This window comes from Pipra filicauda, unplaced genomic scaffold (assembly GCF_003945595.2).
Source record: "Pipra filicauda isolate LSUMZ 115617 unplaced genomic scaffold, ASM394559v2 scaffold112_size3218982_pilon, whole genome shotgun sequence".
Taxonomy (NCBI): Eukaryota; Metazoa; Chordata; class Aves; order Passeriformes; family Pipridae; genus Pipra; species Pipra filicauda.
The window spans coordinates 1,457,391-1,473,424 of record NW_024103574.1 but is presented as its reverse complement, the minus strand read 5'-3'; the positions used below and the strand labels follow the sequence as shown (position 1 = coordinate 1,473,424).

General features: G+C 37.1%; 2 protein-coding genes across 11 annotated transcripts in view; one reads left to right on the top strand and one right to left on the bottom strand.

Annotated features, from left to right (window-relative positions):
• Positions 1-10,919, top strand: part of GLMN (glomulin, FKBP associated protein) — a 23,506-nt gene extending 12,587 nt beyond the window's left edge. For all 5 annotated transcript variants that reach the window (XM_027712891.2, XM_039383059.1, XM_027712822.2 and 2 more), the window contains 5 exons: positions 90-199; positions 1,274-1,337; positions 4,204-4,327; positions 5,708-5,790; positions 5,923-10,919. In XM_027712891.2, coding sequence (XP_027568692.1) covers positions 90-199; positions 1,274-1,337; positions 4,204-4,327; positions 5,708-5,790; positions 5,923-6,030 — 489 coding nt within the window. In that variant the 3' untranslated portion in view covers positions 6,031-10,919. The remainder of the gene's footprint in view (positions 1-89; positions 200-1,273; positions 1,338-4,203; positions 4,328-5,707; positions 5,791-5,922) is intronic.
• On the bottom strand, positions 6,412-16,034 carry CUNH1orf146 (chromosome unknown C1orf146 homolog). Of its 6 annotated transcripts, none has more exons than XM_027713008.2 (6): positions 15,898-16,020; positions 15,161-15,286; positions 13,219-13,312; positions 11,931-12,099; positions 8,442-8,520; positions 6,412-7,149 (listed from the first exon to the last, which is right to left on the bottom strand). In XM_027713008.2, exons 1-6 carry the CDS (start codon positions 15,976-15,978, stop codon positions 7,030-7,032), a joined length of 669 nt encoding a protein of 222 aa, XP_027568809.2. In that variant the 5' UTR covers positions 15,979-16,020; the 3' UTR covers positions 6,412-7,029. The 6 variants fall into 6 exon arrangements, with proteins under 6 accessions (XP_027568809.2, XP_039239033.1, XP_039239031.1 ...); XM_039383099.1 differs by lacking the exon at positions 15,898-16,020 and adding an exon at positions 15,449-15,838; XM_039383097.1 differs by lacking the exon at positions 15,898-16,020 and adding an exon at positions 15,635-15,838.

The following is a 16,034-nucleotide window of genomic DNA, read 5'->3' as shown; positions in this document are numbered from 1 at the left end:
ATTCCTTTTCTTTTTTTAGACAAATTATTGTTAAATTATGTAAGATTTAAATTTTGCACTCAGCTAAACTTTTTATATTGTTTTTTCAGAAGGAATATGATAACGTGTGGTTTACAGGACATCACCTGATCTCCCTTCTAGATTTAGTACTTTCACTTCCAGAAGGTGCTGAGACAGATCTTCTGCAAAACTCAGACAGGTGAGTTGTAATGACAGTTAGAGGCTTTTCTCCTTTTTTCATCATTTAAAAAGACTTTAAACTGCCTTACTACAATGACATATGCTGTCATGTAACTAATGAGGTGACAACATTAATGTATTTTAAATTTTTAGAACTAGAAACGGAAATGATCATTTATTTCCATGAACTCTGCATAGAAGAATATCACAATGCTATTACACTGATTTCTAACAATAAAAAAGGATTTCTTCCTCCATTCCTTGAGGATATAAGACTTCAGATGTGAAATTACACTAATTAGCAAAGCATTATTTCTTGAGCAATATCTGATTTGTCAGCTTTCTGCAGAAGCAGTTGGAGGAATAACAGCAACGTGGTATGTTGTCTTATACAAGGCAAGAACAATTTTCAGATGCAACTTAACAGGCTGTTTCACAGATTGCTGAATCCAGTATCTCATGAGTAGAAATACAGATCCACCTGAACAGTAAATAATTGGAATTAAGAAATAAAAAATAACTGAAATATCTCTGAAAATCTCCTGATAGGACAAATCTTACATGATGAGCAGTGGTTGGGCTTGTAAATCAGTAAAGTGATGGAGTCCGGATGGACATATAACTGATTAAAAAATGCAGAAGTATTATCTGTAATTGTACTTCTTTTCTGGAAAAGGCAATAAATAATTTCTGCTAAAAAGTATGGAAAAACAAAAGCAAAAAGCATATTTGAGAAAGCACTCAAAGGTAAAAATTCAGTATGGTAGTAAAGAAAACTGTCACACTAGTTTCAAATCAACTTTGGATCACTAGTGATGCATATTACAAATTCTGTGATAAGATTCTGTCTCTTCAGGGGACTCTTTCCCTCACAATCAGCAGCTTTCTCCAATCTGATGACAGTTTTTACTTGCAAAGTGTGAACTGTTGTATGGACATCACTGGTGCTCTAGACTAAGCTATATTGCTCAACAGACGAGTGTTTTGCACAAATGGATACTTTTAGGATATCTGGCTAATGAACAATTTAAGTTATTGTCCCTGTAATATAAATCTATGTCTAGATTATAAACAGTATGTTTTTAATTCACAGGATTATGGCATCGCTAAATCTGCTGAGATACTTAGTCATTAAGGATTGTGAAAGTGATAATCAAGTAAGTACTAAGTGATTTGAAAATGATTGATTAGCTGAGACGTGAGAGCTGGATTCACATGAACGCTGTTATTCTTGATTCAGAAAACATGGTCTTTGCATTTTTCTTTGCAATGGTTAGTTGGCCAGAAGTGATGCTTTTAATTAAAAGAATTAGAAAATATGTGATGTGTTATTTTATTCTGATGAAATTTGTTTGCATTCATATTCTGACTGTAAACAAGCTAATCCTTTTACTCTGCCTCATAAACTGTGGTCTGTGTCCATAACATTAGAGTATGTCACCACAAAATCACATACCCATCAAGCATTCCCATGAGAAAAAATTTGTTATTTTTGCTTATTGCTGGTATCCCCCAAAAGCTCCAAGTGGATTTCTGAATAATAAAAATAATAATAACAATGATGATGATGATAATAATAATACAAACCCTGGCAGTTCAAGAAATCCATTTAATTCATTTTAGGAAAAATACTTCTTGTGCAATATGCTAAAAGTTGTTAGGATTTCTGAGAAAATATTAAAAAATCGTATTTAACTAGTTTTTAGCTATACAAAACAATATTCTGTATTTACAGCAATTGTGCAGGTGTGTGATAGGTACATATTAAAAGTTTCTCGAGGTATTAGCATCGAAAAAGTTCTTGTCTGTAAGATACATCTGCTGAAGTTACAAAAGGAATGGCCAGACCCATCCAATTTTCTGCTACATTGCTTTACTGGAAACAGCCTAGAACATTTTATGCACAAAGGCAACCTGCCAGCCTAAACTGCCCACTACTGCAGTTTACCCATGTTTTTATTATAGCTCTGCCTCTTTACCTTCATTTCCTGTGTGTGAATGTTTGAATGTAGGTATTTCAGAAATACTCTGCAATATATTTAAAAAATTGAAACTGTCCTTACGTATTTTACCCATGTTATATTGTGCAACCTCAATTTAAAGCAGCAGCTTTAGCTGTAATCCCTGCCTCTTTCTTCTCCATTGTGTTTGTGTTTTCTGTCTGAAACAGTTAGGGACATATTTTACACTTTGCACTCCTCTACCAGTATTTGTTCCTCAGCTGCTGTGTAGCTGATCAGTGCAGCATTTCAGGATGGATCTGTGGCTTTGTGTACAGTCAGTCCTGTCCACCTGCAGTTGATGCAAATGTGTTCCTGGATGCTTGAGGGAGAACTTGTTGGAATTTCACAAGTGGGTTGATAGCAGATGGTTCATAAGTGCAATATCATGGTCATATGAGTATTTGAACCCTTAGATAAGTATCCTAAGATGTTTTGTTGCTCTCTCTCAGTTCCTTGATGTTCTTTATGTTTGGACTAATGGATTTCAGCATGTCATGTTCTGTTTTCTAACATACAGAAAAAAACTTCTGATCTACTTTTAGACTACTTTGAGATCTGGGTATACAAGTTTTATAAGTGCCTAATAATGTTATTGGTCTAAATTGAATAATAACAATGTAACTTGCACTGATTGCCAGAACAGTAACGAAAATGGTGCATTTCTAATTTACTATTTATATTATTAGTTAATCTTGATAGATTATATCTATTTCTCATATTTAAGGTGTGATTACTATTTAAGTAATTATTATGATCCACTCGGTTTCATGTAAATACATAGCTTTGTGAGAAAGATGAGAATTCTTCTTTTATTCTTAATAAAAACTGTCTAGTACCTGGCAAAAGGAATGTCCCTGCAGTTTGAGGAGAAAATAGCATCACATCTGAGGGTTTCCTGGCAAAAAAGCCCTGTCAGTTCTTCTTGACTTCCTCCCTGTCTCTCTTCATATAGTGCAAGTGGGGCAGAAAGAAAATGCCTCCTTTCATGTCAGTTCAGATTTTTTTATTGCTGTGTAACAAGTATTTCATTAATCAAGTTCAAAAATTTTTCCAGAAAGCTATTTCCTTTTTATAGCCACATTCTGGTGGAAGTAATTACTGTTTTTCTTACTTGACTAGTTGACTTTCTGTCATTTGGTATTAAAATTTGAAGAATTTTCCACTGCCATCAGTGGACTCACTGTGTTTAACATTGAGAATTCTTATTTTTATCGTCCTTACTCTGCCCTTTGTGGATACTGCCTGAAGAAAGGAGTTGTATAAGTGGCTCTGTATCTAAGGACACAAAGGCTGCTGTGTGTTTGTTTCCTTCTACAGCAGTTTTGTAACTACAAGCTTGTAAGGTGCCCAAGCAGAGGAGTTTTCCTCTTGTGCTGTGTAACCCTGAACAACCTTGTTTTTGAGCACCTTTTCCTTGTATCTCTTGCTTCATGAAGGCCATTATTGTGAACTGTTCTTTCCACCCATGCCAAACTGGGGAGAAGTTCATAGTCACTTTGGCTACTGTGCCTAAGGATGTGGTAGTAGCATATCTAGTAACATTCCTACAAAGCTTTTTAAATGCAGTATAGGCATTTGGGGAGCATATTCATAAGAACTTTCATATGGCATTGCAATACAGTGGAACATTAATTTAAATATTTGTTCCATTTTGCTGCCTCATTATCTGAGAGGAACCTACAACTGCTGTTTACTTGCTGTAGAGATTCCAGCCCGAGAAAGTGGCTAAGTATCCCCTCCAGCATATCAAGATCCCTTCAGCTTTGCTTACAAAACCAAGCTTTAAATGTGCCTTTCCATTGCTGTAGTTATCAGCCTACATACCAAGTTCCCCCTCCTCCCCCTTTTCTTTTAACTGCTTCATCCTCCAATCAACAAATAACGGAGAGGGAGAGCTTAAATATCTATCACAATGCTATTCATTGTTATAAAGACTAGCTGAAAAACTTGTGCTCAAAAACTTAGTATTGCAATGCTTCATTAAAACTGATTTGTAACCTCCTCTGTTCTGTTTGAATAGACTGGTGTATGGACCACACTCACCAGGATCGAGCAGAATTTTTTAAAACCACTGCGTGTAGGACTCAATATGTCAAAAGCACATTATGAAGCAGAAATAAAAAATAAGAAAGAAAACAGAAAAGGTTAGTTGTTGGGTTTTTTTTCCTTAGTTTTGTTCGTATCTAGAGACTTTGATAATCCTTTGGAAACAAAGAATTGGTGAGTGCTGTATAGATCATGTTTTATTTAACTGTTGATGCTGTTCCAAACCTCAGATAATAATTCAGCAGTTGCTATATTTGATATTAAAATTTTTCATAATTGGTCAGAAAATCGGAACTTATCTGTCATCACATTTGTAAATCTTATGGAAACCTAACAGAACTGTCACATGAAGACCTTCAAAGCTTGTTCTGCATTTATACTTTTGATTTTAATGTTTCACAGGAGCAACTAAGTCTCTCTGAATACATGGCCCTTAGGTTTCATACCAGGTGTGGGAAGGTTAACAAGAGAAGAAATAAGTGACACAGTGCTCTCTAAAGCCTGAGGCATTACAATCTGGATTTTTTTAAAATTTTTTTTTTTAAATCTGACACAGAGAATCAGGTTCTGCTCTGGGTTAAGCAGACACATTGCATGGGGCACTAGAGCTGAAGCTGCTTTAGGGAATCTCTCTGTATGTCAGATCCTCTGTTCCTTGTGGTCTCCAGTATAAAGACAGCCTAAGGAATTTGCATCTGCTACTACAAATGTCAGTACAGCTTTTTGCCCCTAGTCTTACCCTATTCTGTAGTAAACCATATAAGTATGAGGCAAAGAAGGGTTTTTTGTCTGAAGGCAACCTATGTATATCTTTCTAAAGGGAGTCCTTCCAAATTAATCAGGAAGTTTTTTCTTTAAGTCCCTCTTACATTTCTCTAGCCTTTGACAAAGTATAAAGAGATTTGAGTTCAGGAGAGGACATCTAACTTGTGACCTTAAGTGGTTTACCTTTCTTCCCTAGTGTATAATCTTTGTAAGAATTATATTTTATTTCGAATATATGGTCTGAATGTAAGAGGTTTTCCCTTTAGTTTTCAGATCTGTCCTTATAGTTTAGCCTGCTACAAGTAATCTGTCTGAAACAGAGAAGCCTGCAGCCTTTTCTTAATAAAATAAGTATTTCATGTCTGGATTCATTAAATCAAACTTAAGAACCTCCTACTGCCTCCCTGGATGTGGAAATTTAAAAAATATATCAAAACCTGACCATATAAAATTTATTTTTCCTTTCCAAGAGAATTTGAGCTGTATAAATTGTTTTGAATTGCAGATCTTGCCTGTTTACTAATGTGGGTGTTTGTGTTATAGAAAGTGTAGAGAGAGCATCCAGCTCAAACTGCCTTCCTCTGAAGGTTCAGCACCTTCCATTCTGTTTGGTCAATCCCTAGGTTTGCGTTCTTAACAATTACTGTCTCAAAATTCTAATATATTGAATATTCTTTTCTTCTAAGAGTCATGTTGGTTATTTTCTTCTACAGAGGCCCACAGTTCTAACACAGTTTGTTCTGTAACTGTTAGTGGGGAAAAGATGCCTGCCATGACTACTGGAATGCAGCTTCAGGTTAGTTTGTGTTTCCTTCAGAGCTATTCAGAAGTAGTGTCATCTTCTTTTCAATGTGAAGACAAAAGTAGATGTACGGCGAGTTAAAAAAAAGTCTAATAAAAGTAACACTGATCTTTTTTGTCATTTCAGGTTTTACACTCGGCGCTCTTCACATTTGATTTAATAGAAAGTGTTCTAGCTCGAGTAGAAGAACTCATTGAAGTGAAAATAAAAGCTGTAATGGATGAAAATAGTTAGGTCAGCTGAAGTATATGAATGAACATACTCCATACAAGTTCATTTAGACTGGGAGACTTTAGTTGCAAAGGAGGCTACCAGCCTTTAAAGAGGAGCAATTTAGAGTGGCCTCCAGAAGAATTGCAAATGCTGCTCTTCATAAGTCTTGTTGCATGTGATTCACAAATATGGTCTGTTTACTCCTTCAGAATTTGATGCTTTCTCTTAAGTTTAGAAACTAAACAAGGTGGGGGTATGCCCTTCTGTTGTGGCGAGGAGGTATGGTTGGGCATTTATTTTTCTTTACATTTTCAGAATTTGTTAGCTAGAGTTACTGACTGGTATTGTGAATTACAAACATTTTTATAAAGTGACGGAAGAACCATTAATTAAAAAGCACTGTTAAAGCATAAGGTATTTTTATTAGCATGTTTTTATGTTGGCAAACTAGCTTGTATATTTGCAAACAGACTGTAAGGTATTGCTAAGTAACAGTATAGAATATACAATCTATAGATAGTAAAACACTCTGGCAAAGGAAGCCAGGTTTAAAGGAAAACACATCAACTTTGAGCCAAGTAAGATGTTAAAACTTAGTAACATAACAGATAATGCTTGTGTTTAAAAAACAGTGTAAGATTTCATACATATCCCTGTGTATGCTGGGAAAACCTGCATTTTGGAATTGTTCTGATCATACTTATCTTTAATGATAAAGTTTTCCTTAAGACATAGTAAATATTTTGGGAAATTATTTATAAACAGATGAGTCTGTAAGTTCAGAATCAAGTTAAATAAAGATGACTTTTAGTGCATCTAAATCACTTTTCCCCATGCTTGGAATGCACATTTGGTACCAAGTATGCTATTTTTCACTGTATAGTTATTTAATATGAATTTTCATTCCAAATGCATATATTGTATATAGTCTTTTGAAACGTAACTATATTTTTAAGAACATTCTATATTTTGTTTAAAATGTAGCCACTCTATTTATGAATAAAAACCCCAAACACTAAATTAATTACAGTGCAATTGGTATTCCTGGAGCATCTTCCAAACTGGACTTTTTTCTATTATTTGGGCTTTTGTCATTTCCAGTTTGTAACGAGTATTATCTGCTTGTGGCTTGGAAGTCATCTTAGAGAAAAGAAAAGTATTATGAGTAGGACACAGTAACTCCTAGGTAATAGAATATTCAACATCTTATATTTCCAATAGTGCAAATGCAAAGTTATTCAGCAGTGAAATTTGAATCATGTTCTGAAGTAGGTATTCAGGAGTGATGTGCACAGAGGTGACAATATTTCAACAGGAGGTGGGAATGGTAGCTTGGGATTAGTTGGATGGTATTGCTCCCTTGGCCATATCTGTTCACGTGGGGCAAAAAGAAGTTGATTTTTAGGTCCTGTACCAGTTAGGGATTCTCTGGAAAATGATGAGCTCATTAAACTGGCTTTGCATCAGTAAGAAAGAATGTAATGGCAACCAGCAGACTGGTGATAGGTGCTGTCACTGCTTCTTACAGGGCTCTCCTGTTGCAGTTTGGTGCAAATATTCCAAAGAAGCAGAAAAGCAAATTCAAGTTTATAGGTTCAGCAGTAACCTTAAAAGCTTTTAGGTATATGCTGTATTAAGAGACTGGGCATCACTATATTCCATAAAAAGTACAATGTTCAACACTGTAATATGTATTTAACTTTTGCCATACATTAAGTGAGATGAAGCTTACACACTTATAAAATGATGCGTACTCTGAATAGGTTAATGCTTATTTTGAGATGCCCATTTCAGGAAAGCATAGAAGGTAAATTAGTTTTTGATTCCTTCCTAACAAGTCATTCAACCTGCTCTTTGTAGTTTTGGTACATGGGATACTGCTAGTACTGATACAGTTCATATCTAAAGTTAGAGTTTTCATGGAAAAATGGTCTTTAAAGAGTTTCAGTAAATAGATTTAATTAATAATATGTTGCTGATACTGGATATGTTGCAGATCCAGAGACACATGACAGTAAGCTGTAGCAGTAATATACTAGTGTGTGCATCACTAAACATTCACAAGTAACTACTTGTAACTAATTTTTAAGGTAGCATTTTTACTTTAAGTTGAAGTCATTACATATTTAAATCTTATGCTGGTTGTGCACTAGTAAATGAAGACATTCTAACTTAACAGTGGTAAGTAAGAGCCAAATGAGGTCTTAAATATCTAATGTGTCTTTGCAGATGCTATTAAGAGCTTTTAAGTTACCTTTAACAATAGTTTAAAGACTCAGCTAAGATCCTAAACGTTCAATTCTACCTCAGTGTATTAATGGATTGTGGTCAGTATAACCCAAAGTTCCATTAAGGAAAACCAAATGTTTTATAGTTCTTGGCTTTTCCTGATTATTATACTAATATTTTTAAGTATATGCAATGGGACTTACCTTAGCCATAGTTAGCATTAATTTAACAGTTTCAGCAGGATTATGAACTGGTATTACACGTAAATTACTGCCCAGGAATCTGCACATCAAAATAAATTAAAGTTAAGGTTACTTTTAGAATGTGTATTTAATTAGTTATGCTATAAAACTCAAAGTGCATTCCCACATGTTGTAAACAACTTTTTACTGTGCAATTTTACTTACATAGAGACTGTTTTTATTCTTAAAAGCAAGTGGAGAATTCATGCTGTTTGTATAGCCATCTGTCCCATTTCTGTACCACTTATTTAGGTGGGATTTGGAAAGGCTCATTTCTTTATCTAGGGCTCTTGGACAATCAGTCAGCACTTCTTAAGTGTGTTTACACTCAGAGAGAACTAAACCCTCTTCTGTGATATTGCTGAAGACTGTTCTCAGTGGCAGTAAAAAATATGTGGGTTATTTTTATGGCTTTGGAAAAACACAGGAAAGTATCTAAAACACTGTGCTAAAAACACTTCAGGATTGGAGCTAAATCTTTGTAGTTTACTATAAATAAAACAACCTGTATTCCAGATGAGGTTAAGATAATGGGATAATTTACTTTCATGCAAGGGCTTTTTCACTCAAATACTTTGACCTAAAATTCATTCTCTTTCTATAAATAGTGTTATTCATATGCATTCGTTCTTGAGAATAGAATCTGAAGATTTTAAATAGTAGCATCAGTTGTCATTCAGTGCAGTCATGGAGAGATCAAAGCTTAGGCAAGCACTGAGCCTCTCCTTCAGACTGGTACCTGAAGTGTAACACTGACAAAACGTCAGCGTTGCTGCTGTTTTCTGTTGTAGAGCTAAAACGGGAGAGGGACTTAACAACAAAGAATGAGGAATTTTAAATAAGCAAAAATGTAATCCAAATGAAGTGCCCAGCTGCTCAGTTGCACACTCCCCTGTGACCTCCCCTTGTGCCTACCACCTGCTCTTCCCTGCAATCTGTCTGATGACTTGGACTCACTCACATTAAGACCTCATGCTGGTTAGGTATCTCATCTGAACTTGTCTGCCCTTCTAATTAGCAAAACTGTTACAGACACTGTCCTTCCCTAAGAGTAGGCACCCAGGTCTTGGTTGAGTTTTGCTAAAATCTGATGCAGGAACTGTGATTTGATTTACATTCAAGGATTAGAGAAATAAATTGATGCAATTTTATTAATACTAGAATGGGCTAAGCAAAGCATGATGAATGAACAAAGTGCAACAAAGAAACAGTTACATGTATTTACCTAGATCCATGAAAATCTGTTTTTATAAACAGTTCTGCTTCCAATTACAGCAGGTCTAAATTTAGTTTTAATTTGTTTAACAGACAGAATACTGGCCATTTGAACACATCTGGTCTTTCCTCCAGGGTGTTAAAAACCTAACATACACACCTACTGAGGTTATTAGTGGAATGCTCATTTAAGCTACTGCTTTTCTCCCGCTTCCCCCACACTATACACAACCTTACAGAAGGTGTTCATGTTGTTGATGAAGAATCCTATAATTTTCTTGTTAATAATAAAAAACAATCCTTCCCCAGATGCAGCAAAACCATAGATAAGCAGAAAGAAACAGTAATAGAAGACAAACTGAGTACTAAGGTGTTCTGTTTTTTAACAAATCCAACAGGTGACTTGTAGTTTGAAAGAACGTGGCACAAGTTTCAACCCCACCAATGCAGAAGCTCAGTCAGTGCTTTACATACAACAGAATTCCAAGATACCAGGTAGTAAAAAAGCAAATGCATTTAAAATATAATTGTGCCTCGTCAACATGAATTTGATATTGCTTGCAATGATAAAACTATTTTTATTTTAATAAGATTACTGACTTGCCAAATGGAATACAGTTCCAAAAACATTGCGTTTTAGTGATCAACAGATGCACAAATTCTGTTGTATGTAACCAAAATCTAGACTGAGAAATTAGCCTTGCCATCAGCTGAATAACAGGTTCTTGCTGAATGGTGGCAGAACTTTTAAGACCTCTCATGAAAATGTATGGCATTTTCACAAACGGGTAATAGATTTCTTACATTTCATCCCATACACTCTGCTATTCATCAACATTTGGCAGTATGCCCGGGATTTAATGAAACTGGTGTTTGTTTCAAGGAGGTAAAGATCAAAGACTTCATTACAATAGTCACTTCTTGAGGCCAAGAGTGACAGCTGCAGTTCGGGCTACTGTACCTACCAGAAAATAGTCCTGACTACAAGCAGTCTGATCACTGTTGTCAGCAGATATGTACAGAAATATGCAAGTTTTCAGGCTTCATTAGAAAACACAGACAAAAGTTTTAAACAAACCAGTTTTAATGTCCAGTTTTATACTTTTGGTATAAAATAACACTATTTCAATTGTTAAGCTCTGTATAATAGACACTGTTCCAAGTAAACAGATTTTAAAAGCTGGTAAATAATCTGCACTTGCCAATAAAGCCTCTTCTAATTAAGTAAACTTGCCTGTTCTGTTTTGAAAATGACCATGAAAAGATGGTGACAGAACTAAGAAAATTACTTCATTTTTCAGTTCAAGAGAAAACTTTTATTATATTACATAGCCCTAAAGTGATTGAAGGGAATATTACTTGTTATGTTTTGAGGTACATCCTCTTGTTGCCTATAATATGTCATATTGTCTCACTTTATATTCTCTTTATTAATGCCTCAAATAATTTTCCAGTATATTAGCAAAATAAAATACATATTCCTGGAAATAATTCACGGAATAGGTAAGGTTGAAAGAGATCACGATGGTTCATCTGGTCCATCCTTCCTGCTCAAGCAGGGTCGTCGTAGAACACATTGCACAGGATTTCGTCCAGATGGTTCTGGAATATCTCCAGTGAGAGAAACTCCACCACCTCTCTGGGCAGCCTGGTCCAGTGCATGGTCACTTGTGCAGTAAAGAATCACAGGATATGCTGACTTGGAAGGGACCCACAGGGATCATTGAGTCCAACTCTTAAACCCTGCACAGGACCATCCCCAAGAGTTATACCATGTGCCTGAGAGCTTCTTGAACTGTCAGGTTTGGTGCTGTGACCACTTCCCTGGGGAGCCTGTTCCAGTGCCCAACCACCCTCTGGGTGAAGAACCTTTTTCTAAGTTCCAGCCTAAACCTCCCCTTGCACAACTTCAAGCCATTCCCTTGGGTCCTGTCACTGATCACAACAGAGAAGAGATCAGTGCCTGTCCCTCCTCTTCCCCTCACGAGGAAGTTGTAGACTGTGATAAGGTCTACCCTCAGTCTCCTCCACGCCGAACACACCAAGTGCCCTCAGCTGCTCCTCATACAGCTTCCCCTCAAGCCCTTCACCATTTTTGTTGCCCTCCTTTGGATGCTTTCTAATTTTGCCAATTGCCTCTTGTCCTATTAATTCCTAAAATAATATTCCCAAATCTAGAGTGCTGCTTCATTTCTTCCTAGCAATAAAAAGTTTGGTTTGATGTTGAAATCTTACCTTTTCTGAATCCTGAACATGACATTCCATTCTTCTGATCCATGAAGAGCAGCTGACAAAACCAGAAAACTGTTCCGATGAATGCCTATGAACTTCTGAATTCTTTCAGAAAACTGTTCTTCCCCTGTCCTAAGCAAATCTTGAGTGTCTGACAGTATAAATGCAACACCTATTGAGGAAAATCATGTAAATGTACCTGTCATGGCAATAATGGGATTAAGTTCTTACCACAAACCAGGAAGCAGAATTCTTAATTTAACCATTAGTTTAAAAGGCAATGGAACAAAACACATGAATGAATTTACACATCTTTGACAGTGAAATGCAGTCATGAGATTTGGCCACTGATGACTAGTAATTTTAAGATAAAACTACAAATAACTCAGAGGTTAGTTTTCTACCATAACATTAAAAAACCCCCCAATTATTCAATCCACTCAAAATAGACACATCTGAATGCCTTTGAAAGCACATGCTTCAGGAACAAGCAACTGCTATAAAGGAATTAATTTAGGGCAAATGCAAAGGCTGACTGAAGAGCTCAGCAAGTCCTGTTTTTAAATTAAAGAAACAGTTTTAAAATCTTAAAAGTTAGCTAAACTGTCTACCATGAAAAATGAAATTATAGCCCTTCCAACTAAGTTTTTCTGAAAGGGAAAGTTAAGAATACTGAAGTCTAGGAGGCTTAACAGCTGAGCATATAAAAGACTAGGCCAATGCATGCTAGTCCTTATAGTTCAGAAAAACTTCAGATAAAGGATCTCATCTACGTGTCTAAACCATCTTCTGCTCTAAAAAGGAAAATAGATATTTCATGTTTATATTTTCAGTGATTTCCTAATCAAAGCCACTCAAACAAGCCGTTCCCCACCTCCTCTGCTACCACCAGGTCCGCAAATTCAACTTGGAAGTTGACAGCCAAAGGTCTTGGTTCACTCTTACATTTATAGCTGTGCATACTCAAGATCTTGATGGCAGCTTAGACATTAGTGGCATTCAGCATTGTTTGCTCAGTTATAACAAGAATTTACTGAACAGTTCAGTTCACCAAATCTCCTGTAGCTGTTCTACAAGACATCCAAAAAAAGTAAAAAACACTGAAAATGTTTTGTTCCCAAAGTTCTCTGTTTCATCTGATTTACATTCAGTCATAGCACAGCTCCTTTCACTACTGCACAACATTCCCACAAGGCAGATTTTATTCAGTTTAGCACAGCCCACAACAGCACCTGATCTTGTACCTCATTGGAGTTTATGATTTAAAAGCATAAACTTTAAAGCACTGTACCAGAAAGAGGAAAAATCACAGATCCAGTTTCCACTGATTCTGAATATCGAACTCGGTGTTGTTGTCTCTGTAGAATTGTAGAAATTTCATGATCCTAAATAAATTTTAAAAGCTTATTTTAAAAATATGTTTTCAGCCCACAAGTTAAAAATATCCTTAAAGCATTGTCTGAACCATTATAGATAAACCTTTAGCATTGTTGTTTAAAAATGAATTTTATGGTGAATGGAATAAAAACTAAGTACTAAAATGTTGAACATTTTCAATTAATGAATCTTTGAAGTATTTGAATAGAAGTGACACCTCTGTACACTCACATTGTTTGTCTCAGGAAAACTCCTGCATAATGCATAAAGAAATTCAAACATTTTACAGTCTATTTTTGTAAGAAATGCTAAAGGAGGATTTGCAGAAATGAGGAACATAGTAGTGTGTTTCTATGACTCCAGTTAATTAGACTGCATTGTTTTCACAGATGTCACCATCTCAGTTGGAAAATAGTTCAAAAATTCTGTATGGGACATGATTTTCTTTAAAGCTTTTTGACAGAATGCAATCCACTCAGGAAAACTAATAATCATAATAATCTACAGAATAGAAAGGGTTTGGATGTATTTTTCAGCTTGCAAAAAGCATTTCTGCAACATGTTCTACGAAAGCTGCTCGAACACACATATTTTAGAGGTTAAACCACTGAATCCTTTTTAGGTAATAACATGTTCCTTAACCTGCCCATTTAAAATATAGCCAACCTGCCTATATAGGAAAGTGTCATGATTTAGTGGAAGAGTACAAAATAAAATCTGTATAGCAAGTGAACCCTGAAGGGGACAGTAACCAGAAATGTCATGCTTTCAACTGGTCTGGAAAGGGAACACTCAGTGGCAACTGCTTATAACTACAATTTTGGAAAAAATGCACAAATGTAAATAACACCTTTAAGAAAATTATAGCTGTCCTGGAAAAAGAAAAAGCTTATAACCAAAACTGATACAGAAAAGCCATCTTAGATTTGTGTTCAGCTTTGTGTAGGAAAAGCCCTTATTAACAGCAGTAGTTTTGAATAGAGCTGCAGGTCTTATTAATAGCAATGCGTTATGCTGGTATAGCTGATGAAATCACTGCCACCCAATACCTCTTACCATATTATGGATTAAGTTGCTCTTGAAGCAGTTCCCAAACAGTCACAGTTTACAGGCTGTAAATTCCAAGACACACGGGCAAATAAGAATAGGCTTTAAACTGAGGTGACTCAGGAATTATTTCAACATGGTTCACCCATTTACCCAGCAGAGATGGGGTGATAACCTTGTCAGCCAAGCTAGCATGAGATATTCTTGCCTGTGAATCAAAGCCCTCTTGCCTCTAAATTCTCGTCAGCTGGCATGAAATTGGCCTCAGCTGCAGAAACTAATTACCAGCTCATTGACATACCCTTTCACTTTACTTGGCAACACAGTCAAGGCTTCTGATGTTAACGGATATAAATATATATCAATATCTGTAGGACTCCCTATTTTAAACTGAATTACGTGCTTACTGAGCGATCCTCTGCCCCAATGTTGATACTGTGTTTAGGGAGAAATTCAGAAAATTGAGAAACATTTTTGATGAAATTATTTACAGCACTAACTGAAAGCGGCATCAGGGCAGTGCAAAAATGATGAGCCAGGAGAACAATCCTAAAGCAGTGTAACTCAGAATAGCAGGTAGCAAGAATACTAAATAGATACGGAAGTAGCTAGGAGAAAATACAGACACACGGAAAAAGAACCAGAACTCTAGAAGAAGCAGCTTCAGACTAATAATATCTCTGTTTTATCCTCAAAAAAACTGTATTTGTTGACATTGAATAAAATATTCCCATGTATAGAATATAGGACATGATTTTTTCATCATTTCGTAGTGAGTCAGATGCTGGTCTTGACAAGTGGTACTGTACCTGGAGAGCTGTGCTCATAATGACTGTTGTTATCCATCTCGTCTGCTCCTGCCCACAGCTTTCTGTCATTTTTTTCAATGGTCCACTGGCTCTGCAGTGAGATCCCAGGTGACACCTTCTGAACAGCTTGGGAAAAGAGAGACGACAACTATTTCCTGCCAATTAACGAGGTGTTTAAAGCACATGTACACATTAAAGAGCTGATTAAAAAGCAGGGCACTACTCAATTCCCCAGAACGTAACAGGTGCCTACTGCCAGTGAACTAATTTAAGATGGTAATTAAATACCTAAATGGCTTTAAAGAATCTGCATATGAGCAGGCTTCCTCTGTAAGGCATAACACTGTTCTGAAAATATTCCTGTCTATGCAGCTTGGCAGGCGTTTCTGTCTCCGCAAGGCTCACGTGGAGCAGTCGGGGACACGGGAGCTCCCGGCAGGAGCGGGAAGCAGCCCGGGCGCTGGGCCTGGGTACCTTTGTGCCAGCTGGTTCCCAAAGTAAGCTTCAACCGGGCCTCTCCCCGATCTCAAACCCTATTTCGGCGCTAAACCGGAGCCGGCGGTGGCGCGGCCGGGAGGGCAGGACAGCGAGAGCCCGGTGGCGGGAATGGGCCGGTGTCCCGCGCTCCCGCCTCAGCCCTCAGGAGGAGCCGCGGCCGCTCCTCGGGGGCCCGCGCGGTCCCGGAGCCAGCGCTGCCTCCCGCGCCCGGGATGGCGGGCACGGCTCCGGCCACTTACACACAGGCACGGAACAGCGCCGGGGTGAGGTGAGGAGGCGCCGCAGCTGCCTTTCCTCCGCCGCTGCTCCATGGCGTGCATCGCGACTGGCTCCTAATGACCACCCTGGAAGTGCCCCCATAAAGACGTCCAGAAAC